At 43.0% G+C, this 25,849-nt stretch overlaps 2 protein-coding genes across 3 annotated transcripts; one reads left to right on the top strand and one right to left on the bottom strand.

Annotated features, from left to right (window-relative positions):
* Positions 1-1,834: 1,834 nt before the first annotated feature.
* LOC127362192 (mediator of RNA polymerase II transcription subunit 13-like) lies at positions 1,835-21,721 on the bottom strand. The gene is made up of 30 exons (XM_051397620.1): positions 20,811-21,721; positions 19,855-20,089; positions 18,594-18,762; positions 16,017-16,162; positions 15,706-15,903; positions 15,105-15,299; positions 14,842-14,998; positions 14,634-14,741; positions 13,830-14,546; positions 13,502-13,718; positions 12,912-12,942; positions 12,688-12,809; positions 11,781-11,871; positions 11,505-11,701; positions 11,214-11,413; positions 10,101-10,990; positions 9,811-9,978; positions 9,484-9,707; positions 9,167-9,362; positions 8,723-9,071; positions 7,214-7,430; positions 5,569-5,760; positions 5,204-5,436; positions 4,921-5,054; positions 4,664-4,822; positions 4,386-4,568; positions 4,127-4,272; positions 3,368-3,532; positions 2,982-3,082; positions 1,835-2,872 (listed from the first exon to the last, which is right to left on the bottom strand). Exons 1-30 carry the CDS (start codon positions 20,874-20,876, stop codon positions 2,740-2,742), a joined length of 6,339 nt encoding a protein of 2,112 aa, XP_051253580.1. The 5' UTR covers positions 20,877-21,721; the 3' UTR covers positions 1,835-2,739.
* Positions 21,722-22,369: 648 nt separating this feature from the next.
* c18h3orf33 (c18h3orf33 homolog (H. sapiens)) lies at positions 22,370-25,785 on the top strand. 2 transcript variants are annotated; one of them, XM_051399106.1, is made up of 5 exons: positions 22,370-22,553; positions 22,933-22,992; positions 23,993-24,152; positions 24,938-25,098; positions 25,210-25,785. In XM_051399106.1, exons 1-5 carry the CDS (start codon positions 22,416-22,418, stop codon positions 25,462-25,464), a joined length of 774 nt encoding a protein of 257 aa, XP_051255066.1. In that variant the 5' UTR covers positions 22,370-22,415; the 3' UTR covers positions 25,465-25,785. The 2 variants fall into 2 exon arrangements, with proteins under 2 accessions (XP_051255066.1, XP_051255065.1); XM_051399105.1 differs by having other exon boundaries at positions 25,207-25,785.
* The last annotated feature ends 64 nt before the right edge of the window (positions 25,786-25,849 follow it).

Raw genomic sequence — 25,849 nt, 5'->3', positions numbered from 1 at the left:
AGCATGTGAGGTCACTGTGGAGCACACAGAGACACTGAACACAATCAACGTAACATATGCTGGTCACAGACACACTCAATATAGCTCCCATGTTTGGGTTTCCTGATGAAACGCTTTAAACAGATTCTTTAAATTCCGCGATCCGGCTGAAACTCATTGTCCCGAATGGCCCCAGACAAATTAGGCTACCCTTCAATTGGATCCCATTAAGCAGAACATAAGACAGTGATTGGATGAGGCCTTGGGATGACATGTTCTCCTTGATTAGCTAATTCCATTCTCACTAACCATCCAAATCCTGTTAGTATAGTCAGAGTTAAAGCCGCTGCTCCGTCGAGGAACAGTGTTCACACGGCCACGAACCATTACCCTTTATAACCCACAATTCAGTCACATGCCAAGACTTATTAGACAACTTTAAACAGCCTCTCAAACAATGGGAGTCACTGTAGTCTCACTTTGTTCATGGACAGCTATTAAAATGATGTTCTGGTATCTTAAATTCCTAATTCACCGAATCACAAATGAAAATATTCCTGCTAATAAAGAAATTGCAGCACAGAAATGCCAAAGATGTATTCGAGGTATTTCAGAAAGTGTCGCCATTACATAGTTCTATCACCAGAGTGCACTGACGGCTTTCTATTTCGACTGTAAAATGTCCTGTGCAGTACATATTTGGTCACAATTCTATATAAAATAAATAAATAAACTGAAGGATATCATATATTGTTATCATATATTTTAACTCTCAAATATCAGTCAGGGTATCGGCCTCAGAAATCCGACATCGGTCAGGCTCTACAAGTGACAAAAATATAGTATATATACATAGTAAAGATCATAGTGATCATGATGATCTTGTTTCTGTAGCATGAGCATACAAATATAAAGCAGTAAGAAAATAAATAGAGCTGTAGAAGGAAGTAATGTTGCTCTCTTTCTGTGAAGAAAAGGAGTTATATCCTGTAAGTACCTTTAGACTGTTCTTATTTCATAGTCTGACATTATCTGCTTCTTGTTGTGCCTCATTGAAGATGGATGACGTACATACTGTAACTTGAGTGACGTCTGTGTCTTTTGTATGTCCAGACACCATTTTTATGCCTTCACCATTACGTCAAATGGAAAATTCTGTGTCTTGTGCATGTTTTTTTAATAACATGTTTTGTAACGATGCTACGGAAGGTTAAAAAGGCAAATATCACAGATTTTACACGTGAAAATCAATTCACTATTGTAGCAGTTTTGTCTCCAAGGGACCCTGAGAACAGTACTTTGGCTTGGAGACTACAGATGTTTAACTGAATGTGAATGTAGTGTGTATTAACAAGTAAATGTCCTCAAAACAGTCAATATGCATACTAAAAACAAACTGTTGTCCAATATTGTGCTGCAATGTAATACTCAAAGGAACCATTCACATCTGTAAAAGAGACAAATAACTTGTGGTGAAACGGCCCCAAAAATGTATTGGGGAAAATAAAAAGTATTAAATCTGAATAGAGATTTTTCTTCTTATTTGTGAAGTTGAATTGGCAGTGGCTTCCTGGAGTTACAGTTTGATTGACAGTGCATGTGTTGCATAATGTTCTTTTTGTGTAAAAGTATGTGGATTTCTTGTATACTAAAGCCAAGACATTAAGAATATTGTATGTACTGTGTATAACAAGCATGTAGTATAGAATTAAAGACAACGAGGCGAGGACTGTTTAATAAATGATGCTACAAAGTTGCATTAGAAGAAGTGTAGTTTCAGTGTTTTGGAGCTTGACCTATAAAACACCCTTTAAAAGTCTTAACGGCAGCGTAATATTAAATTGCTGAAGTCCTGTTTCAAGAGGAGAAATATTTATTTACCCAAACCTGTTCAAACTTGTCAAAAACAAGCCAACAAGAACAAAGAGGATAAGGTAGACGCACTTTATTCCTAAAACAGAAGCTGCACCATCAGTAGCGGCACACAATTATATGTACACATATACACACACAATTACCTAAATCTGTTATATAAAATATATAATCTGACAATGTACCTTTTAATTCCTCTTCAGAGCTCATTGAGTTACTGTGCGAGAGACTCTGGAGCCAAAGCAGACAGAGAGGTAAGTCTCATCCACTCATTGGGTGGGACACAAATGCCCAGGCCAGCTTTTACTTCATTTTTACAGCATGGCAATAAAAAGGTCTGTACCCTTTGAAAAAATAATATTCTAAAAGCAATCTACAGCAAATTCACTTGAACAGGTTTTTCCATGTTGTAATTGAGAAAATTACACTTTTTAAACCAATTCCTTTACAGTGAGATGTACACACCCTCTAGGATTTGTAATATATAAAAGATATTAAGCATTAAAAATTCCACATTTAAAAACTTACAATAAATAATATATGCAGGCATTTCATTAAGATAAAATTTCATAGATTGCAATCTACAGTCATTAAAAAGACAATTTATTCTCCTTTATGAAACGTCCCTTGATCTTCCAAAATGCTAAAATGGATTCTTGGCATCTGATTGATTGATTGGAAACTTCCAGTCAGTCAGTGTTGTGTGAGATACACCAGGGAGGAGGAGGACGAGGAGGAGGAGGAGGAGGAGGAGGGATGCTTCCTCCACATTTGCCCTGATGGAGTGTGAGGTCCTTTGAGTGTTGGGGGATTCGTCGTAGCAGGAAATCCACGATTCGACTGAGCGATCCATCCAATCAAATCTCAGCAGTTTGATCCCGTTAGAGTTCAGAGCATGTTCATGATAAAGTTGTACATCTGAGTGAGCACCACAAAGTGAACGGGCAGACAGGAGCGTCGGTCCTGGGTGGCAGGGTCGCACGTCAGCCAGGAGAGGGCGTTGTACTGCTCTAGAACAAATCTATCGTGTAGAGGGGCAGACGGAGCAGTGTTAATGTGTGACATTCTCCTTCATTTTAAAAACAAACAGTTCTTCAAGTTTACACACTCTTTGGATTAGATCAGCTTACCGGAGCACATCAGAGGTGTGGTTAGAGTCCAGGGGGTGGGAGTGCTTACTGTGGAGAAGCTCGTCTGATTGGACAGAAGACACGTGCAGGTGCAAAGAGGCCTGGGAAAAAAAAAAAAAAGATGGAAATACAAATTAAATATAAGTCTTTAGAATCATTCACACATCACCTCCTGTCTGAGTACTATGAGATACAGGCCTAAGCAGACAGTATTTAAATAGTATTTTGTCTCATCACTAGTGCTAAATGAAGACTTATTTAGCCTGTGTCTGATTTTTCCAGCTAGAAATGCCTGTATCTTTGTATATTTGTATAAAAATAAGTGTTAGTTGTGGCCCTACTTCAACGTGATTGCCTCCAACAAGCAGTTTCTAGTGCTAATGTACCTTGAGGAAGAGTGGGCACTGGTTCTGGGCTTGAGGGCAGGCCGACCAGAACCAGTCGGGCAGTGGTCCAGCCTTGGCTGTGGAGACAAAGTAGCCCAAAGCCATTGGCTGCTGCAGGATGTTCAGAGCCTCCTCGTGGGACTCCATACGGTCTGCACTCTGGCCCTGCAAGACAACGACCATAAAAATTAATGAACAGAGCAGAATTTGTTTTCTACAACGTGAGCTTTGGATTTAAATAGTCTCTTTCCAGCCATTTTGTGTTATTTATATCCTGTTTATGGCACTGCATATGAATGAAAGGACTTGAACTCTGCAACCAATTCCATTTTACTGGTTAAGGTTTACTGTGAGGTTATGATATAGTGAGCTCAGGGGAAGGATCATTTTTCCTTTACTCAGGAGCAGTTACTTCATTATTTGAGCACACTGGCACACATGTAAGTGTGTATTTATTCAAATGAGTCTTTTCCAATTTCTTGTTTCAACCTTCATCTACAAGTAAAATGGGATTCAATTTTCTTGCATTCTGCTCCACCTGAAGCACACTGGGACATTACATTTAACATTTTGACACTAAATTATAATTTATTCTCCAATTTGAGGGTAAAACAAACAGGAAAACTAAAATTCCACAGTAAGAATTGATGTATGTGTTGATCATGTCAACTGTGTAAACAACACTGTTCTGCATCACAACAGGCATGCAGATAAATAATCTTTATGGTCTGTAATGGACTTATCAATGAGGTGACAGACCTTGCTTCCGTCTCCCCCCTGGTGGTAGTGGGAACCAGGAGAGTGAACAGGGGAGGTTGTGGGGGAGTTGGGCAGGATGTTGATGAGGTCTGGATCCACCATGTCATTGTCAAACAGGTCAAAGAGGCCCATTCCATCAGATCCATCTGCAGAGAAAAAAAAACAGAGTTCATAACACTGTAAACATAACATCTCTGGATAGCAAGAAGATACGGAGGGGATGGATTTCTTATGCCGCCTCGTCAGCTACAGAACCTACCAGGATTTATGGGATTGAAATTGATGTCGATGGGCTCTGAAGTGTTAGTGTTGACCTGCACCATGGCTGAAGTGGGGAACACCAGGATGTGAGTGCAGGATGTGTCCTGAGGTGTGCTCAGCTGCGATGTCTGCATGTTGAGTGTGGTGCTGCGACCAAACACCGAACCTGTTGACACAGAGTCTGCAGACACAAGACAGAAGATCTTGAGTGAGCTTGAGAACGTACAAACGGAACTGTTACAAAGTCCAAATAACCTTGTTACTACTTTTTTCTACCTGGCATGATGACGAAGGAACCCTGGGGCTCCATGGCAACCAGACAGGCGCTAAGGATGCTGGGAGTGTCAGCAGCAGAGATGCCACACATCCTACAAGTCTCCTTCAGACGTTTACTGAGAGACTGCAAGTTCCTCCTGCTCAGCAGAATACTCCAGTCTGAAACGGGGACAGGGTAAGAGCACGTTAGTGTGTGTTAACACATGTAAATACGCCACAATACATGTTCTACAAACACTGCAGGTGTGTGTAAGTACCTCTAAGCTCGCCGTGGCCCATTCTACCAAGCCGGCCAATGACCACCCTCCATGGCAACGATGTCACCTGCACCAGGCCGAGACACCACTCCCACAGCTTCTGCAAACCCACTCTCCTCGCAGAGCCCTTTTTTCTGCGGGCCCAACACACACACACACACACACACACACACACACACACACACACACACACACACACAAACACACAACACATTTACATTTAATAAAAAGATAACTAAACTGGCCATGCTGTGGGGATTGATGGATGTTTTTGTTCCTGCACCCAGCATACCTGTTGGGTACATCAATGCTAATGATGCAGGTTTCCAGGAGTTCTCCGTGTTGGTCGGTGCAGGAGGCCAGCAGCCAGCGCTGGTCATGAGACAAACAGTAGCCGACAAAAAGGACGTTGTATTTCTGGGAGGCCTCGCCGAACGTCTCCCCGAGTTCCGTCTGCTTGTCTTTCACGGGAGCCAAAATGAAGGGCGGCGTGTACAGACGTAGACACTCTGGCCTCTGCACAGAGGGGGGAAACTTGTTAGTTTAAAAAGAGAAACAACAACAACAACAACACAATGTTGGCTGACTTGCTTTTACCAGAAGTCACACCAGTTTCGGATATACAACCAGCATTAAAAGGCAGTTTACCTCTGGGTTTTTGAGTGCCATGTCGATGGCAAGGCCGGGGCCAAAGCCTGTCAGAGCCTTGAAGTTGGTGGAGTTGGGCAGAGGCCGACGGCACTGAGTGAATACTGAGAAGGCCAGCGATTTAAGGTGCTGGCCATAGACGTGACGTTCCCCACTGTGCACCGGCTGCAGCAGATACTGGCAGGGAACAATCTGAAAGAAAGAAAATAACAGTGTTACTTCAGACAGGGTTGACAGATCACACTGAGCTTCACAACGGCCCTTCAGGAACTGATGGGTGGCGTCACTGAGACTACGTCCATTTTTATTTATAAAGCCAATGGTGCATAGTCATGGATTTTCTGTTCTTCAAATGTCATTGTATGTAGGTAAAAATCACTGGTTGCTCTTTTTTGTTTTGTTTCGGTGATAGTGGTTGGATAACTTTTGAGAAGTTGAAAGAAAATTGTGGGTGGCATCAAATGATTTTATTTGTATAATAAAAGTATTTGTGATGTACAAAGCAATGTCCAGCCATTCTTGCCAAGTTACTAGATAGCACAGCTAAGCAGGGAAGTGGAAAAAGTTCTCTATTAAACAGAATAAAATGCTAAAATGCTTAATTTGATGTTTGTAAAAAAAACAGTTTCCAACTGTTTTTATTTGAGTTAGTTGAGTTATTCTTTTTTAATCAATCAATCATCTGCATTTGACCCAGTATCAGGAGCAGCCACCGTGCAACGCCTTTTTTTTTTTTTTTTTTTTTTTTTAAAATGGTGGAGGAAACCAACACAAACACGGGGAGAACATGCAAAAATTGTCCGTCTACCAGATAAAGCTGAATATACTCATTGAACCCAAACACATTTTCTAAAGCTGTTACCTGTGTAAAGGCAATGCATAAATAAATAAGTAATAAATATCACAACAGCAAAACACTGAACCACCATATGTCAAAATATGTATCTGCATACTGGCTTATTAACACTTAGTGAAAAGGCACAGGGGTACACAATTACCACTATATCCAAATAAGATACTGCTTTAACTGGAGCTTTGCTTTACTGAATAAACAAACAATCCTACTTCAAATAATCTGAATCTTCAATCATCAATGACAACATACTGCTTATAAGACAGACATATGCATGTTATGATTGGTGGGTATTATTATATCGGTATGCATCTTCTACCAGTTGTGGTGAAATCAAACATTAAAGATGTGTTATATTCTAATACTTAATATAAAATAAAATGCAATGTGCAGTAGTAGGGTATTAAACATGCTCTATTCTGACCCTGCGCTGATGCTGCAACCATTAACACATTCACACCTCCAGTGCTTCAAAATCCCCTCTGGCATGTTGACGCAATCTTGTGTCACTATATCACAGGTGTAGCAGTTACCACCTCTATTAGTGTCTGCTAATGAGTCCCCTGCTCCTTCTCACCTCCCTCTGTGTCTGCTGGTAACCTGCTCTGTTGTAACTAAACTGTCAAATATGACATCAATCACAGCTCACCAGCAGAGAGACAACTAACTGTGTGAACTTAACTTGTCTCTCTAGTAACACCATGATAGACTTACCGACCTTTAAAATCTTACACATGAAAGAAAGAAAGAAAGAAAGCATCAAGACAGTGAGACAGTCACGGTGGCCTGTACCTGTACTGAAACAGCATTTCTGATGCGAGCTGGCAGGAACTGGAGCATCTCCATGTAGCAGCGCAGTAGGCCCAGTGTGTAGGTGCTGGAGTGGACCTCTCGGTCCGCGTCTTCGTAGCTGAAGGGGTCGACGATGTACACCACGATGGCAGGTGGGTAAGACACAGCGTGGGACTCTCCATCTGTTGGCTTGCCTACTTTGTCTCTCTCCATTGTGCTGTTGATATAAAAGAAGATAATTATTTAGAAAGGCTGTATGTGAATACAACACAGACAAGTCATCAGAGGTCACTAGGCAAACAACATAACACCATCATTTTTGTCCCCAGTTTGTCCCATAGAAACATCACACAGGGAAAAGATTTTCTAAATATAAACTAAAATAAAAACAATGCTTTACTAATATGCCGATTTTGAACGATTTAATCAGCATATATTTCTGCCACACCTTAAAGTCTCTATGCCACCCCGTGAATATTTCTATAGATCCGCCTCTGAACAACACATTTTTCATCCAGTGTCACTTCTGCTTAAATGCATAGTACACTGCGTATACTGCATTTTACACACTGCTCAGTATTCACCAACAGAAAGTCATTTTATGTACACATGGACTTTATGTATGCAAAAATGCTGTAGTTCTGCTTTCGAGCAGACCTTTTGAGTAGCCAGTCAGGAGGAAATGTTTGAGTGGTGTTAATTTATCAAACAAGCCAATTATTTAACTCAAAAAACGTGTCAATAAAAACAAGGTAATTGAAAGAGCATTGATAAACATGGGTAGCCCTACCCCAAAACATGAAACTTTAGAATAGTCTATAAAAGATAAAACTATATAAATTATTACCAGACAGTTTGTTATGTGAACCAAAACAATCAAGTGAGGCCAAAATAACATTAAAAAAACAAGTACACACAGATGAGTTTAAACAGGAACAGGAACAGGAAAAAGCCTGAATTCTACAGTGTCATAGATCCACAACCTCAGTGCAACTATACCTTTGACCACAATCAACTTATTTGTGGTTTCTAAAAAAGGAGTTCAATCGCCATCCTTCCTGTCTGCTCGCTGTCTCACAGCACTGCTATAGCTGTCGCGCTGACAGTAACGTGAAATGATCGTGCTCTGCTATGTCATGTTCTGTATTTTCACATGCGCAACTGGATGACATGCATGCCAAGACAGCTCGCTCTGCGTCAAAACAGCTGGAGACCGCAGTGTCTGTCACAGCCTAAAATAATAATAACTGTGACAGCATTTGTCCACTGTACGAGTACATGCACACCTGGTTTGACAATGCTATAATATAAAATGGTGTATATAAAAGTGTTAACTTACTGAGATATTAAATGTTTCTTGGGTGAAATCAGAGGATCAGAGTGATGGCTTTGTCAGTAATAAGTATTAAAAACAAAACAACTAAACATGCTTGCCAAGAGTGGTTAAAAAAAAGAAAGAAGCAATCTCTCCATCTGGATGATTAATTGACTCTCATAGTGGTAACCTACCTCTCTGGCGCCTCGGTGGGCCCTTGAGGCTGGTTGGCAGAGGGTCCGTTTTCTGCCAGCCCCGCTGCACTCTGTGGGTTTGACTGGGGTCCATTCTGTGACGCGTTTCCCTGCAAGCCTGCTGTCCCAAACGGCGAGTAGGAACTTGGCTTGGCTGAGGCCATTCCCCCGATGGTCTGGGAGCCTGAGGAGGACGCGGGAGGGGTGCTGTTGTTGGTGTAGTGTTGTTGCTCTGGGGGTCCTGAGGAGGTGCTGGAAGAGCTGGAGGTCTGGGAGGCGGCAGAGGCCACAACGGGGCTGCGCTGGGACAATAGAGAGCTATCCAAAGACTGCTCTGACAGGTATGGAGCTGTGTGGCAAAGTAAAAGGAAAAAGATTAGCACTTTTACAAACAACGCGACAATAACAACTTTGGGTTTTAAGATTAACGAGTAAACGCGTTACCTAGATCGTAGCGGCACACTTGAGCAAAGAGTTTGAGCTTATTAAAGGCTTCATTGTTTCCATCTCTGGCAGCCATCTTAAGAAACCAGTCACTAAGGGGCTGCTCCGTCATGCTCCTTCCGTCTGTGGTGCCGACCTTCAATACGCCTTCTGGGTGAGTCTTACAGATGGGCCTGTGTTGCCCAAGCTGGCATGCCTGTCAAGACAAAGGGAGGGAATGCGAAAACGAAAGTGTAAATCATTTCACAGGAGATTAAACTGTTTCTGTGGGCATGTCTGTACAAGATGGGTTGGGCTTTATCCCGCCAGGTGCGTACCTCATACATAGCACTCAGATCTTTGAAGAACGTCTTTGCTCTGCCGAGCAGAGCTTCATTTTCTGGGCAGATGACAACATATCCAACATCCCTCTGGGAACCAAAAGGATCCAGGAGAAGCTTCTCCCAGTAGGGCAACCCAAAAGGAGACAGCACCACAAAATCATACTCATAACCGACCAAAAAGGTGGGGATGGGCAGAGGCTCAGGAGACTCATCTGTGCCTGTAGGGAAAAGAGAACAAAGGGTCAGTCAGCAACCACTACAATATTCCAAAACGGATCTCTGAATGTGTTAAGAGACTAGGTCCAAACACTCTCCACGTACCATATGATCCCCTCCCGGCCATCTTGTGGAACTGTTGCCAGGTGAGCGGTCCCTGAACACCCCAGGAACGCACACTCCTCTTTTTCTGAATGGTGTCCTGCAGCACAGGCTGGAGGGACAACAACACCCGCAGGACGTCCTGAGAGAATAGCTTGCTCATGTCTGCTGCTACAAAGGAACAACAAAGAGAAAGAAGTCTTAGCTTTAACACGTTTGAGTTCAGGAATTACAATTTTTTTTTTAAAACAAGTAAGTAAGAAGATTCAAATGTGTGATACACAAATACATACATTTGCATTTTGGCCACTGATGAAGACAGGTGCTTTTCACTAGTGTTTCATCTACTTTTCCGCCTGACATATTGTCCATGAACTGCCTGCCATGCTCCAGTGCCATGAAGCAGTCATTGTAACAGTCTCTCTCTTCCACCCTCAGAAATGAACTGGGGGCTGAGCCCGGCTTGGGGTATTCCACGCCCGCCATCGGGGCAAAAGGGTTGGTGCACTGGTCCTGCAACAGTAGGATTAGCTCGTCTGGAGGCTTCTCCGTCAGGCTGCCAGCTTTGTGCGTCGTGGAAGCTCGCAGCTCTTCAAAACACCGCTCTGTGTCCCGACTAGAGTCTGAGCCCCGTCCCACCACGTCCAGTTCGTCCTCCAGAAACAGCCCTGCCGATTGGCCAAAGCGTCGGTTGGTGACGGCGCTGAAGCCGCATGTGCAGGGGTACTGGGCCTCGCCGTTATCCTTGAGGTACACGCCTACGTCTGCCCCTCTGATGTTCATGTTGCAGACGCAAACACAACAACTGTCAAAGTTGCAGTCCTTGAAGAGATTCATGACTGACTCAGAAAGTATGAGGGTGACGTAGAGACTGTGAGCCTCGGGGATGGAGGGCACGGTGGCCGGCTCAACAGAGCTGAGTGGTCGGCAGGTGGAGGGAGTGGAGGCGGGGGAGTAAAAGTCAGAGTTGTCGTACTTCATCGAGCCCTGGACGCTTGATGGGCCGCGAGGCGTCCGTGGAGTGCGTGGCGTGCGAGGCGTGGGCACGGAGAACCGTGGCGTGGCTGGGGAGGGCAGAATGCCTGTGCCGCTGTTGCTGGGAGGGGCACTGCTGGACAAAAAGGGTGTGTGGGTCTGAGGCGTGTAGGTCTGGCTGTAGTCTGGCTCCACACTGGGGACGTTACTGTCATACAGAGATAAACAGTGATTAAAATGTTGTTGTTCAAACACATTTTCAAACAACTGACATGTTAACAAACATCTACTGTAATAGACTGCATCTGTGGTGGCTTTAATTAGTCCCCAAATGGTCGCCCATCCCACTGTTCTGAAAAACAGACTAACTGAGGAACACTGCCTGCTATTCAGGACAGCACTGACCCACAGTTAACCCTAACTGCACTAACCTGTCTTTGGTGAGGAGGTTGACGTTCGTCACTGGGGGTATCAGTTCCATTTTGCCCATGGTCCAGCTGGGCGTGTACACAGTGTCTTCGGGCAGTTTGATAGGCAACAGACACTGGCTGGGTAGCATCTTCAGGGGGGCGTACATGGAACAGCCGATGAACAACTGACTCGTCTCCGGCTTGTACACAAAGGAGAAGTCCTAAAGGCAAAGTAAAATTAATGGTGAAGAACACTGATGTAGCAATGTTTCCGACTTGCTCCACACTTGGCAGGTGTGCGTCATCTCTTACCTTTATTTCAGATGGCTTCGGGCTGCAGAACCCCTCCTCCACCTCCATCTTGAAGTGGTTGTTGAGTTGGCTGCCATCAAGCAGGGTGAGGCCCGCCCCTGCTTCTAGGCTATCCTTGCTGCCGGAGTTCATGGGGGAGTATCCCTGCTGCTCCAGGGAGGGCGGGGTGGGAAACATCTGGTGCAGGTCTGCTGAGCCTGGAGAAATAAGACATTATTACTTCTCTTGAAAAAAACATGTGTATAAAAGTGATTAACTGATGCTTAGTCTCCTTACTTATGCAAGACAGGGGGTCCAACGTGGCTGCTTTAGATTCTTTACAGCCAAACTTGTCCTCTGTACCAACTCCAGCTCTTTTAGATCCAGGCTGCGGGGAGAAAAACAAAACTAAATATCTAATACAGCTTCCTTTTCAGGGTTTCAACAGGCTTTAACGGGCCCACATGAGCAGCAGTTCCCAAGCAAATCAAAACACTGAAGTAGTGGTGCAAAGGGTCAGTTGATCTGTGATCCGTATGGACGGCCCCCCACGGTTTGACACGCTTGTGAACGGCAGACTACATTTAACCATCATATAATACAGTTTTACTGCCACGGTTACTTCTTAACGTAATACATTTCCTAAATCTCGATGCAGAGTTGCAGTGAAAATAGGCAGATGCATGCTGGGTTTTTCTCTGAAGCACAAAGAGCAGCTGATGTAAAAGTGGTCGCTTTTAGCCTTCTCCATTGAGTGAAATGCTGCAGACTGATGGGCATTTTCAGCGGTGTAACTGGGGAAACTGGGCATCATAAAAATCAATCATAAGACTGTGATGTTTATTCCATCTTCAGAAATATCTGCTGCCTTCTTCTCAACAAACAACTCCAGTCTCTGCCTGTCTGATCAATCAGATAGTGCTGTGGGTGGGATATTGAGTGAGACTACAAAGTGCAGTGTTATTACACTGTATGGTGTATAACTATTATTCTTATGGAAAGTATAGCATTTATATTTTTTAATAGTCATAGTAGTACTGTATGGTTTTATTACTGAGTGCATTATTATGATTTTTACCATTACTATGGTTGTGACTAAAGGCAGAGAAAGGTGGGTACATTAGAGCCAAAACAAAACATGTTGGATGTGTTAGAAGTTAAACTTTTGGACCAACAATTTCATTTACGATACTGATGCACTTACCGCTAGCTCATCTTCATCAGAATTGAAGATTTTATCCAGGTCGCTGTAGGACACCGCCAAGTCATTCTCGTGGATGAGGCTGGTCGAGGCTAGAGGTTTATTACCTGATGGACCCTGACCATCTAAACAGCAAAAAAAATTGGAGAGGAGACCTTGAATAAGACGTCAAACATTTTTTTTAAAATACATTTGGGGCCAAATGTAAAAAGGGAAGGCGTTCTCACCGTCTGCTGAATTTCCACTTCCATCGTCCCCCTGGGTAAAAAAAAAAATCATTATTATTATTTTTAAGTTGCAGAGAGCCTAATTAAATCATTTTACACAATGTATATTTTTTCAAGGAAACTGCTGCCATTTTACTCTAATTCTAAAAATCATAATGTTATAATGTTAATGTTATAATACTGTTAGGGTTTGTTTTTACCACTGGTATCAAAATTTTACCCCAATAATTTGCGGAACATAAACATGTATTTCTACAAAAACCTTTTTCTTTCATTTTTACAAAAGAAGCAAAACATCTAAAATGATAATATCAGTAAATATATGATGACAGAGGAGGTCAACAAGACTTTTATCTGTGTAAAGACTGTACAGACATTGAAACCAAAACCTGGCTGTGCTCTTCTGTTAAAGAATTTATCAGGAATGAAGTTGAAGGCTGTTTTGTGATTTTGAAATTATTACTTCTCAGGAATAAATAAATCTTTTAATTTAAAGCACACATCCTGAAAGTCCCAGGAAATGGAAGCAGATTTTTGGCGAGAATTCCTGCGATCTCAACCCAGGATATCAACCCTCGTTAGGAACTCACCTTGTGTTTCTTGCTGCCGTCTCTCTCAGCTCCAGGCTTGTCCTTCTTCTCGGTGAAGCTGAACTCCTCATCTCCCTCTACGAAGGCGTAAGGGTCTGGCTCCTCACTGTGTTCTCCGTCTCCCGTGGAGGAGGCAAGATGGCTGTTTCTCCGCTGCGCGTACGTATTGACCAGCTCCTGGGACACCTTCAGAGGCTGCGTGGAGCCCGACATCAATCTGAGAGGAAAGAAACGGTGCACAGATGCTCAGACAGATGTAGGCATGCTGTTTTAAGAAACAGCTACATTTTGTTTTGATGTATTTGAGGATGGGTAATTAAATACTTACTCAGTGACAGACACTACACTTTCTGTCCCTCCGCCCCCTCCAGAATCATCTCGAACTTTATCCACAGGCAACTGGGGTGTCAGGAAGTTGGAGGCCTTCTTCCTGGGCAGGTTGAAATACTTCCATGGGTTGTGGGTGGAGTCTTCATTGGGGTTGATGGCTGAGCCCACAAAGACGGTGGGTTCCAAGGTTTCGCTGTAGGCTGGGGGGAAAGGCAGAGGCATAGGCATGTTCTCCAACTGAGGCTCCTCAGATGAGCCCTTCTGTGGCAGCAGACAGGGCTCCACTGATGGCGGGTAAAACGGTTGGTGAATGGGCGTGGACGAGTTCTTCATACCACCTGGAGTCATGTCACCTTCTACGTGATCGCAGGGATGTGGGCTGAGAGGAGGGGGAGGCGGGGATCCGACGAGGTCTGCGGGGGGACCGTGGGTGTGCAGCGTAGGGGCTTTGGAGGGCACAGTGTCCACATGGTGCAGACTGGGATATGAGCCCTCCTCCTGTGATCTTAAACAAAGCCTCTGGGTCTGCGGCTCCAGGGACTGCTCCTCGCTCACAGAGTTGCGGTGGTGGAAAGGCGTCTGCGGCCTCTTCTGCTGCTTCTCCCCCTTTTCTAGCTTCTCGCCCAGCTTGTGCTTGGGGGCCGGCTGGGCAGGCTGGCCCGATGAAGGCGGATGTCCTGAGGTGCTGCTGGATCGCTGTTTCTGATTCTTGTGTCTGTGTGACAAAACGAATAATGATTAGAAGATACTTTATCTATACTGAGAACCAAAGTCACATGTGAGTGCATTCCATTCGACATACCTTGAGCAGCTGCAATGTGGCCTGTGAGTGGGCTCCACAAAATCCCAAAGTCTAGTCTTATCTGACTCCTCCTCACAGGTGCCATTGGTCAAAGTTGTAAACTTCCTCCTATTAATAAATAGGGCAGATAGGCATTTCATCAGTCAGCATGGAGGCACCTCTTTGAGCAGAAATGCAAATTTTGAGGAAGAGATCACATCAAACATACTTGTGCCCTGTACGGTTTATGTTATACTCCTGCCACACAGATTCCACCATCTGGCTGGCTAGCCTGCGAGGGATTTTACCCCCATGAAGAGTGTTGTTAGAGCTATAGCCATCGGATGAAGACGACAACTTCAGCCACCTCTGGGCAGGCTGATAATCTAAGGAGAAAAAAAACCCCCACATGTGCAAAACTGTTAGTATGCATAATCTCACAGACATAAAGGCATATACACGTGTTTAATTGTGGTCAGTGTGCAGTCTTACCAGTTTGAGCCTCCTCCGGTGACGTTGGGGGAGTCAGAGTGACAGAGGACATGGCAGGATCTCTGTGAGCGGCCTGGCCCTGCTGAGCACCACACAGGCTTCCTGAGGTGTTGGCTGAGCCCTGAGGGACCACAGCAGGGAGGTCCGACAGGGGGAGAAGCACCAGGCAGGAAGGGTAAACCATCCTTACTCCCGCTGCGACCAAACAAACATTTATTTATTTATTTATTTATTTCAAAAATGTGTAAATGCACACCGAGTGCAGAGAAATCATTTGTTCACATCGCAATTAATTTCCACAGATGGTAAATTTGAGGGATTGATAATTCATCATCTTCATTTCAGTTCAATCAAGGCTCTGGACGTTTTTCATGGGCAATTTAATCTCCAATCCATCTTTTTTTCCCCATGAAACTACCAAAATAGTCGTTTTTCAACCCTTTCCAACTTTCCTATCGTGAGACCCAACCAATACCCGAAAAATACACATATCACTAAACGTATCCTTTAACATTTATTTAATATTTATCAAACGTATGTTTGATAAATGTTTGAGCACAGCAACCATCAACACCTTATAATAAACATGATGATGTCTTACCGACAAGGACCTCCACAGCTGCCAGGGAGTCGTCCTCCCAGTCCGTATCTTCCATCTTGTCTTCCTGGACCTCCTTGGGATTGGGGCTGATGGGATAAAACTGCCTCCACTCTTCTATGAGCTTCTGAGTAGGGTGGTCTGACATCTTAAAAGCCTGACCGGTGAGGGTCCCATTCAAGCCGTATGGGCTCAGGATGACTGGAGAGCAGAGGGGAGTGAAAGTACTTAGTAGTGGCTGACACCATCATAAAACTAAAAAATAATAATAATACTAATATTTTTGCAATTGTGCACAGCAGGTGTTTTCCTACCTTGCAAAGGGTTGGAGCTCTGCTGGGCGAGGCTGAGATGCTCCTCGCTCAGTCGCTGGAGAGGCTGATGTTGAGCGATCTCCACACTCGTGCACACGTTGCTGTCGCCGTGTACGAAGAAGGTGAACGCGCAAGACAGGTGCTCGCTGCAAGATGAGTCAAAGACAAAAGAGGCATTTTAACGTTTGTCCCCGAGCATAAACACATCATTAAGTGAAAAAAAAAAAAACACTTTGCAGTCAGCAACCAAAAGCTGAAGTAAAGCCCTGCAGGCTATTGAGGTTATCAGTGTACTCTCCATCATTGTTAGGGGAATGACTGAAGAGAGGAAGAGAGGACTGAAAAGGGTGGAGACAATGAGAGTAGTGCAATTCTTTGCATATTTGGCAGGGCACTTTGATCCGTATCTTGCTTTCAGGTGACAACTGTTGCTTTCACAGATATTGGGTAGAGACATGAAGGCCTCCTAATACCTCCAATCAGATGGTGCACAAAACACGCACTCCGCTTCAACAGAGTCTGAGCCTTTATCAAAACCTTCTCGCAACGCTCGGGCACAAAAATACACATGGGAGATTATTATAGCCCTGAAATGTTAAAACAATATTCATATTTATTCTCTAACTACTTCTGGAAGGCCAGGCGGCTAAATGCACTAAAATAGTACTTGTTGACATGGTTGCTGTAAAACCACATTGCACACTCAGCATTTTCCAAAGACTGCCCTGTTTACCAGCCAGAGAGGGCAGGCGACAGCGAGACTGCCAGACTCTTCTGTTAGAGGTGCTGCACTGTTGCCTCAACACACACACACACACACACACACACACACACACACACATTTATGTAAAGACAGAAGCTGAACACCAGTGAGCAAGAAATTCCCTCCTGTTCTATGCAACAACTCTTTTATATAGCTGCTAAAACTCTCTGAAAGCATTGCCAATGCTGCCAGAGGGAGCTGAGCCAAAGGGCTGTGCATCAAACACAAGTCAGCTTGGATCAACACAGCCAAAAAGCAGAGGCTCAAATTAGCTTGTTAGGGAACTCCAGGATACACCAGCCCCCTCATTCAAGAGCACGGGGGGCGCTAAATCTATGCCACTACCCTTATGTGCGAGAGGTAGGAAATACAGCTGCACAGAACCCCACTCTGAACCAGGCAGTTATTTATGTGCTGCTGCTGGTCCACCTCAAGCTTGTATTTCTACAACAACAACAACAACACAGAGCCGTTTTACCTTGCAGTTGGGAAAAGTGGAGGTGTGGACATTAAACATTACCCTGGAAGTGTTTCTTCACTACCTTAGAAAAGTCTCAACTGCACATAAATTACGCAACACGTCGGATGAAAAATGTGTCACGCTGATGATGCAATTAGAAAACCGAAATAGTCCCGTCATACTATGTCACATTATTACATCTGATTTAATTCCAGGAATCAACATTCTTGATTACGCAAGATCTTGGTGACTCAAAGCGAGTTGTAAATGCCTCATTAATAAGAGTTTAAACTGACTTCAAAAGTATCCACCACGAAAAAAACCTAAAATCAGAGCAGCAGGTACGCAGTCAACAGTCTTGTGTCATGGTTACACTGCTTAACGAAAGCCTTGTGTGTATTTGTTCAAGCTATTTTTCTTATAAAAGAGGATGATCAGTCCAGAAAAGGCGACTTACAAAAACAGTTGAAACAATACAGCTGCGCAGCAACATCTCTCCAGTTGAATCCCAAATGGGAATTTTAACGATTCAAGGCCAGGAATGGTTATAAGACGTTCAGAGCACAACTTTCACATCAATGAGGACGTGTGCCCAGTGAGGCTTTTCCCCCACTGCAGTACACATATGCATAACACACATAATCATCTCTCTTTAAGCTGTCTTGAACAAGCATAATGCTCCACGCATTGATCCCAGCAAATGTCACGTATCACAGTAAATCCATCTATTTGTACAGTAATAGCCAACCCCCACATGCTGCAAATCTCGACCAATACTCTAACACGAAATACTGACTGATATTCGACCCTCCAGCACAGATACAATCCACAACATCTTCTGCTGCCATATGTTTCAGCAACTGTGCTCCTTCTTTTGTTATTAAGAAATTACCATTATGGTGTAGGTGGAAAGGACCTTCGCTGTAGCTACACTAGTTGATAGCCAACAATGCTCTTCTCCACCAAGTTAGCTGACCAATAATCTCTGACCTCGGAGCATTTTCAAAAAATGTCAGCAAGTTAGCATATTCTTATTAAAACCTTCCAGGGTATCCGGGCAGCCTAATATCTTCCATCTACAGGAGGTACTATGATTAATTAACCCCAGCTTAGCTTAACACTGACAAAAGTAGAATCAGTCAGGAGTAAGAGAGTGAATGAGTCAGTGAGAAGAGTATTTCTGTAAAAAAAAGAGAGAAAGAGCAACAGATAGACAAGTATGGCATGACTGTGTTGTACCAATACAACAGGTAAAGGTACTTCCCGCTGACCACAAACAGAGTTTGGGCTTTCATTTGACAATTTATGGCGTGTCATATAACTTTGTTGTCTGCTATTAGGAAGCAGGACTTACCTTTTATTAATGGTCTTCTCTTCCTTCTGGTATGGCTTAACAAACCACTTGCCGATGCGAACAAAGCCACGGTTCATGAGACAGCGCTCCAGCAGGTTGTGGATGGCCTTGAACAGGAGTGTTCGACACTCGTAGGACAGGCCACTCTCCCACTCACCATCCTCCTCACCTGAAAAATAAGGCAAATATGTTACACCTGATACTTCTCACAAAACAAACTTGTCTCCTTACTTATAAAAAGGATAATGCCAACTGTAAACTGTGGTGTGCTAGATGGGTGTGACACATATACAGAGTCCCAGTTTGGTTTGTCAACAACTGACTACAGCACTACGTGAAGTGACCCATTTGAACATGGGAAAAACAACTGATTTCAACATTTAACGAATTGGTTATCATGCAATAAAAAGATCCAAAACATTATTGTGAAAAGTTCACGTGTTCTGCAGGTGAAGTCTACTCATGCATGGACATCTTTTGAATGCTGCTCTGGTCAACACTGTTTTTCAAAAGCCACACTAAATAATGATTACATGTAAGTCGACAACTTCAAATTAAACCTTCCGACTGTCTTTGCAGTTTAGCTGAGTTTAGTGAAATTGTTGCTCCCAGTCTCTGTGGACACTTGAAACTAGAGACAGAATACCTGGTCTGTGTAGCAACCCCTGAAGGGAATTGTTTCACAGATATGATTATCAACAAAGCTGGAACGAACATTTCGTGCAAAAATCTTGACATCAGGTGACTGTGATGCACATCAGCTTGCTTTAATGCTACCATACAAGTCTGTACCTCTGTGCCAGAGAGCCAATGGATTCCACAAGGCTTTGCAGACTTTAAAAGACACGTTAGCCACAAATCAGTTAGACTATCATAACTTATCATCATCAGACTTTGTATCATTAAAACTGCATTAGAACTGTTTGCCGCAGTTCAGAACGGTTGGCATCGTCATCTATCACTGAACACGTTTAAACATGAACAGAGTTTCCACAAATAGACCAATTTTGCCTGCAATTCTCTGTGTGCACATCAGCTCTAGAAAGTATATGTAAATAACATCAACCATTACAGTGTTGAAATGTTTTATCTGATTTAACATCTAGAGTAGTTGTGCCAATTCCAAAGCACTGAACTAAGACGTGAATGTAGTTGTACAAATATTGCCTAACATGGTGCGAATCACTACGTTAGTAAATATCACACATTTTGGATCTGCAGAAGACACAGAGATGTTCATGGAGGTGTTGAATGCACTTACTTGAGAGGTCATTATGGATGAGCTCGGCAAAACTGGGGTCATCACCCCACCAGAAAAGCCAGAGCTCTCTGCGACCGGGGGTGTGGTGCCTTCTCCACACACTCAGCACATCTGCCGTCAGGCATCGGCTGAAACTACACAGGATAGGGTCCTCCTCAGTCACAGGGAAAAGGATGGGCGAAGAAGTGGATCCTTGGCACACAAAACGTCGCCATTTTATTCCGGTCAAATCGGCCTAGAAAAAAAAATATGAGAATTAATAATCAATCACCCATCATCTGTTGTTGACTGCATAACTCAGTGAATGCATGTTACACAAAGTCATGAGAAGCTGAAGACTGCTTGTCCTGTTATACAGAAAATCATTTTCAATGAAAAAAGTTGAAATCTGAGACCTGCTGACATCTTGGAAAGTTTTGCAATACTTTGCACATGTGACTCCACAATCATGCCTGAAAACGTTGCTGTCATGAAGTAATTTACTCCCCAGTTATTAGCAACTGGTGACGCACAACTGCAAGACAGTCTAAAACCAGAGTAGTTGGTGTAATTCATAACAGCAACTATGTGACTTGTCTTGTAATGTGGATATCATTTAATACTGCAGTGTCACTTTAATGTAAGAAAAATAAGACGTGTATAATAATTCCCCTGTTGGCCTTACCTGTTACCATCATGTTACTACCGTTAATGCTAGCTGAATATTTCTGAAACCAATTCAGTGTAAACACACGATTGTGACATTTTAGTGAGCAACTCTCCAATATAGTCTCCCTGCAGTATGTGCTGTCTCTGTTACGAAAGTTAGCTTTTATATCACGATTTGCAAGTTGCAGGCCCGATGCCTTCACGCTAGTCTGCAACTGACGTTACAAAGCTTGTTGCCCTGATTAGCCAAAATGGCTTTCTGGCCTCTCAGTATCACAGCTAACGCTAGCTAGCGCAGAAAGACTTACCAGGCAGAATAGGTTGGAGTGGCAATCCTCCAAACTGGCCCCGTTTGGTACAAAGCACGAACTCATCCTTTCACTGCGGGGTGGTAACGTTAAAGTCCATTGTCTCAATCACCATCGGGGGCAATAGCTGGTCTTCTTAACTCGCTGGCGAAGCGATGTTCAGTTGTAATTATCCCGTTAAAACGCCGACCAACTTGCTAGCTACAGCTAGCTGCCGCTAGTCCAACAGACAACTTCTAACCGGCGGTAGCCACCGCTAGCCCGGTAGCTAAGCTAGCGTTAGACAGACAGTCAGATAGCTGTAAGCTTCTAGCTATTGGACTCATCAATCCTATATGAAATGTATTGTCTGATGTGGTTAGCCACAAGCTTGCTGCTACATTACACTAAACGTCCAACAGTGAGCGTTAACAGGACCTGGGACTAACGTTACATCAAACACCGGAAAAGTTATATGCGCAATTTAAAAAAAAAAAAAAAAAAAAAAAAAATACGAGCTTGAAAACTAAAAAAGAAAAACTTCACCCCCCCAAAAAAAAAAAAAAAAAAAAACAGCTTAGCCCCTGGTGTGCTAATGCTAATGCCAGCTAGCTGATCTGAAACAATTTCAAAGCAAAGGAACTCTCCCCTCCCCCTGATCTCTCCTAGCCTGCTAGCACAAAAGCTAACATACCAGAGCTCCAACGCTAGCTTGCTAGCTAAATAAAACAATTAGCTTCACCGCCCTCCTTTTCTCTAAAACCTCCGCGGTGCTCCGTCATAGTAAAACCTGCTCTTAAAACGGACGAAATGCCAAATTAGCGACACTACTCATCGGCTACTTTTCTCTGGCTGATCCATGGGTCCTGCAGATTTCCATTATTTCAGTTCATGGATTGAATTCTTTAATGGCGGCCAGGAGGACAACTCTGCCTCTCAACTCCTATTGGCCACTTTGGGTAATGGGGGCGTCATCCGTCTTCAAGTAGCTCCATGACTTCACAGTTTACAAGATGAGAGCTCCGGTGCATCTGTCATACAGTCAGTGGTCACTCCTCAGTGATGTCTGTTACTAAACATGTTTCACTGTGCAACATCTGCTGGATGTGACTGTTCCAAGAAAAATAAATAAATAATTTAAAAAAAAATTTACTGGCGGAAAAATATGTTGTTGTTTTTTTTCCTCCACACAGAATATGAATTATTATAAATAGGCATATAAATAAAGAGGGTGCATCTATTGTCTGACTGCGCCTTTTGCTTTGTGCTTTGACTTTATCCTGCAGATATGAAGTTGTCTGGGTCAAGTTGTGCAGACAAAGATGATCCTAACGGTATTTTATAAAGCTAATAGGTGGATCTATCAAAGGTGCATTAACAACTTTGCCCCTCCGCTGTATTGCCGTGCATACACGGAGCTTTTTGCACCTATTAACTTTGACAGTCACATCGCAAAGTATTGCAATTGTCTGCCGTTTTATAACACAATGCATTCAGGCGCACCTAAACGCCATCCTGTCATACCCACACCGAACCACGGGGCGGAGACTTCACGCAAGCCTTCACCCTTTTACGTCTCTCCCCAGGTGGGCGGAGCGTCGGACGCGTCGAGAAAATGTCAACAACATGCCGGAGACTTCCAGAGAAACAGAAACTGAAGGAGGAATGAGTGACAGACAACACAGAGATGGAGGAAAGCAGTCGTCTCACAACATCGTGTCTTTAGTAGCTCAGTTCGCAGATGATAATTTAACACTTGTGCGGGTAGGAGTCTCCTTTCCTGTGACTTGTGGATGGTGTGGATGTGCAATATGGTGCTCGTTGCCATAGTGTACGCGATTCACCTGGATCTACATTTAATCTTTCCTCTGGTGATAGTCTATGTATTGGTAAAAAGAGGGGAAAATCTGTGTTTTCAGGACCATTTCCCTCCCAAATATTCCTCTGTACCATATGGTGCCATGAAATAATTCACCACACTGACCAGACAGGCTGTCAGGCATCACCAGTTCCCCTGTGTCACCATTATCTCTATCAAAGTCCTTCCTCGTTGTCATTGTCCTGCACACATCTGGGTTGAGGGTGTATCACTGTCATCCTGTCAGCTCCTAAATCCATCACTGCTCTCTTGTGTCTCACACAGAACATAAGCACCGGACTGGCAATTGCTGGTGTTGTTGTAATAGCAAGGAGTATCAAACTGGTAAGAGAGGAGTTGCACACAGTTGCACATTTTGTGTTTAATGTGCATTTGCTGTTGTAATAGCTTTCTCACTTTGTTGCAGGCTACATTTTGACACTAGTACTTAGATCTGTTACTTGTACCGCAGTCCAAAATTACCCTATTACAAGGAAAAGTCCTGAATTTAAAATGTTACTTGAGTAAAAGGACTGTATTATCAGCAACACTCATTATGTAGAATGGTTTTATTATTACAGAATATTATATTATTCTGTTATGAATATATGTAAGAGCATTTTAATGTTATAGTTGGTCAATGTGGAGCCAGTTTTAGATACTTTGTATACTACTGGGTAGATAGGCAATTCGTATACTATAAAAAAAGGGATGGTTTTCCTTGTCACTGTGCTTGTTCATGATGGGAATTATTGGGTCTTTATACATAATTTCATAAGGAGTAGTCTACAGTCTAGACCTGCTCTATTTGAATAGTGTCCTGATATAAGTTTTATACGTTTTTATATAAGTTATGATTAGCCGCTATACAAATAAAATTTAATTACATACAATACATTGAACTGAATTAGTAGTATAGTCGCTACTGAATCCTCTAAGCAAATCATACATATTTTACTATAAGAATCAAATGAATAAAGTGGAGTAAAAACTACAATATAGCTACAATATACCCCTTTAAATATAAAGTAGCATATAATGTAATTACTCAAATAAAGTAGAAGTATGTCAAAGTACAGTGCTTTAGTAAATGTACTAAATTCCAACACTGCTTATACTCAGTAAGGTGGAAACTATATAGTTTTTAGAGGTTTTTTTTAGTTATATATAACTATATAGAGCTTGGATAAGGCCAAAAGGCTCCTTTTATTAACCAGTTCATTCAGACTTTTATTGCATATTGTAACATTAGACTTGTAGGATGTGAATAAAATGCATTTTCACATATTTTACCCAAATGAGTCATTAAACGCCGTCACCAAGCTGTCTTATTCCTTCTCCTCAGCTCACCAAATTTCAAGCTGCCTCCGAGATCCCTGCTCGTTTCATCGAGAGGAACGTCAGCCTTCGTGGGAAAGTTCATTCAGTCACAGAGAGAGGAGTTGAAGTGGAACATGTCCCGATTCATGTGCCTGTCCTCTCTCCGCTACTTTCAAAACACAAAGGTAATGTGGGGGTTGTTCTTTGAGTGAAATCATAAAGGCATACACACAGTCAAGCTTGTGTGCCTCCCTGCGCAAGAATAAGTGCAACACAAATCCCACCCACTGCTTGTCTTGTCTCTTTTTATCTTGTTAACAGCAAAAAATGTCACTGTGACATTTTTACTTTGTAAAGTCAGACTGTTGCACTTTATCATCTTTTCATGAGTGAGGGTGACAGGTAACCTTGTTAGCTGCGTTATCAAATCAGTGTGCCCTGAGCAATTAAATCAAGCAGCTTTTGCTTTATATAGAGTGCTCCATCAGCAACTGCAGTGTGTGAAGGACTCGCAGCTATTTCAAATATTACTTTAGTCCCACTTGACCTCCTACATTTTAAAGCTGGTTAGACTGATCGTTTGGACTCGGTGGCTCTTACACAAAGATCATTTACTGGTACTTAAATCACAAATGTGAAGGTCTGAGTTTTCTATCTTACAGATCAAGTCTCACTCAATTTATCTATGTGAATTTTGTAGTCTTGTTTAGTGACTTAGTTACTGATTTGAAGTATTTAAAAAAAATTTAGACCATTTTATGTGGACAAAGTTCTTGTACAGCTGCTTGTGCACAAAGGAAGGATAAAGATAAAAGGTGTAGTTGTGCAACTCAGCACTAGTATTAATGAAACTTCAACAATACCCAGTCCATAATCAATTATCAGTGCTCAACAGAGTGTGCATACTACAAGTCAGCTATAAACTTTACTGTAACATGTAAAGTAAATGGCCCTTTTTTGTCCTCTTTAGGTGTGCGTACATCCACGATGGTGGTGCATCTTGCAGGAGTGGAGCTGACTCCAGAGGGCAGGGTATGGCTGCAGAAGAACCTGGCTCCTGCGCAAACAGTCTGGCTAAAACTTATAAGCCGAGAGGACGACACACTACACTGTTTGGTGTCTCAAAGCACGGTGAGGAATCTAATTCCCCAGACAAAGTTTTATAGCTTATCTATAACACTTAATGTCAGCTAGATAGGAGTTTATTTATGCAGTCATTTCTTTCCCTTGTCTCTCCAGCAGGGCTCAGTGTGGAGCTACTGTATGAACGAAGAGGTTCTCAGGCTCGGTCTGGCTCGGACTGCGCCCGTCGTCGGAGTCCTGCCTGACTCTCGCCTCTACTGGCGTCTCCAAAAACGGCTGCACAGGGCAGAGGTCAAAGCTGAGAGGAAGGGGCGGGGATTGTGGAAGGAGGACAGCCTATGGGACAGGGCCTCCAAGGCTGTCTGGGAGAGCGTTTTATTCAGACTGATGATGAGGATCTTTAAGAGGACGTGATGCACCAAGTGACTAATTGTTCCAAGACATACATGTTTCTGAGCTCTGAAATAATCATAATGTGACAACACACTCTGTTTTATTTACACTGCTCACCTGCTATTGCCTACTGATATATTGTCACATATAAAGGGAGTTTAAAAGTCTCACTACAGGCGTAAAATTGCCATAAGTTGTCAATGTTATGAAAACAGTTAATGTTATAAAGAACCTTTTTACTTTACTTTCCTCAGTACACCTGTTGCCGTGGTTTATGCTTTATTTTTACTCGATTTCACAGTCTTTAGAAGTTTTAAATGATTAAAAGGTTGTTAAAACCTCCCTGATACTAATTCCTTGGCTTTCATTTACCCCATTATACCACCTCCTGTGTGTGTGTATGTGT

The sequence above is a fragment of the Dicentrarchus labrax genome, unplaced genomic scaffold, assembly GCF_905237075.1.
Source record: "Dicentrarchus labrax unplaced genomic scaffold, dlabrax2021, whole genome shotgun sequence".
NCBI lineage: Eukaryota > Metazoa > Chordata > Actinopteri > Moronidae > Dicentrarchus > Dicentrarchus labrax.
This window is presented reverse-complemented; position numbering and strand designations above follow the sequence as displayed.

Excerpts from the sequence above, each read along its gene's own strand:
- c18h3orf33 (XM_051399105.1), top strand. The coding sequence starts at position 22,416 with ATGCCGGAGACTTCCAGAGAAACAGAAACTGAAGGAGGAATGAGTGAC. Across the intron at positions 22,554-22,932 it reads ATAATTTAACACTTGTGCGG|AACATAAGCACCGGACTGGC; the intron begins GTAGGAGTCTCC and ends TGTCTCACACAG. Across the intron at positions 25,099-25,206 it reads GTTTGGTGTCTCAAAGCACG|CAGGGCTCAGTGTGGAGCTA; the intron begins GTGAGGAATCTA and ends TTGTCTCTCCAG.
- LOC127362192 (XM_051397620.1), bottom strand. The coding sequence starts at position 20,876 with ATGAGTTCGTGCTTTGTACCAAACGGGGCCAGTTTGGAGGATTGCCAC. Across the intron at positions 9,979-10,100 it reads TCAGTGGCCAAAATGCAAAT|CAGCAGACATGAGCAAGCTA; the intron begins GTATGTATTTGT and ends GTTCCTTTGTAG. Across the intron at positions 5,761-7,213 it reads GAAATGCTGTTTCAGTACAG|ATTGTTCCCTGCCAGTATCT; the intron begins GTACAGGCCACC and ends TCTTTCTTTCAG.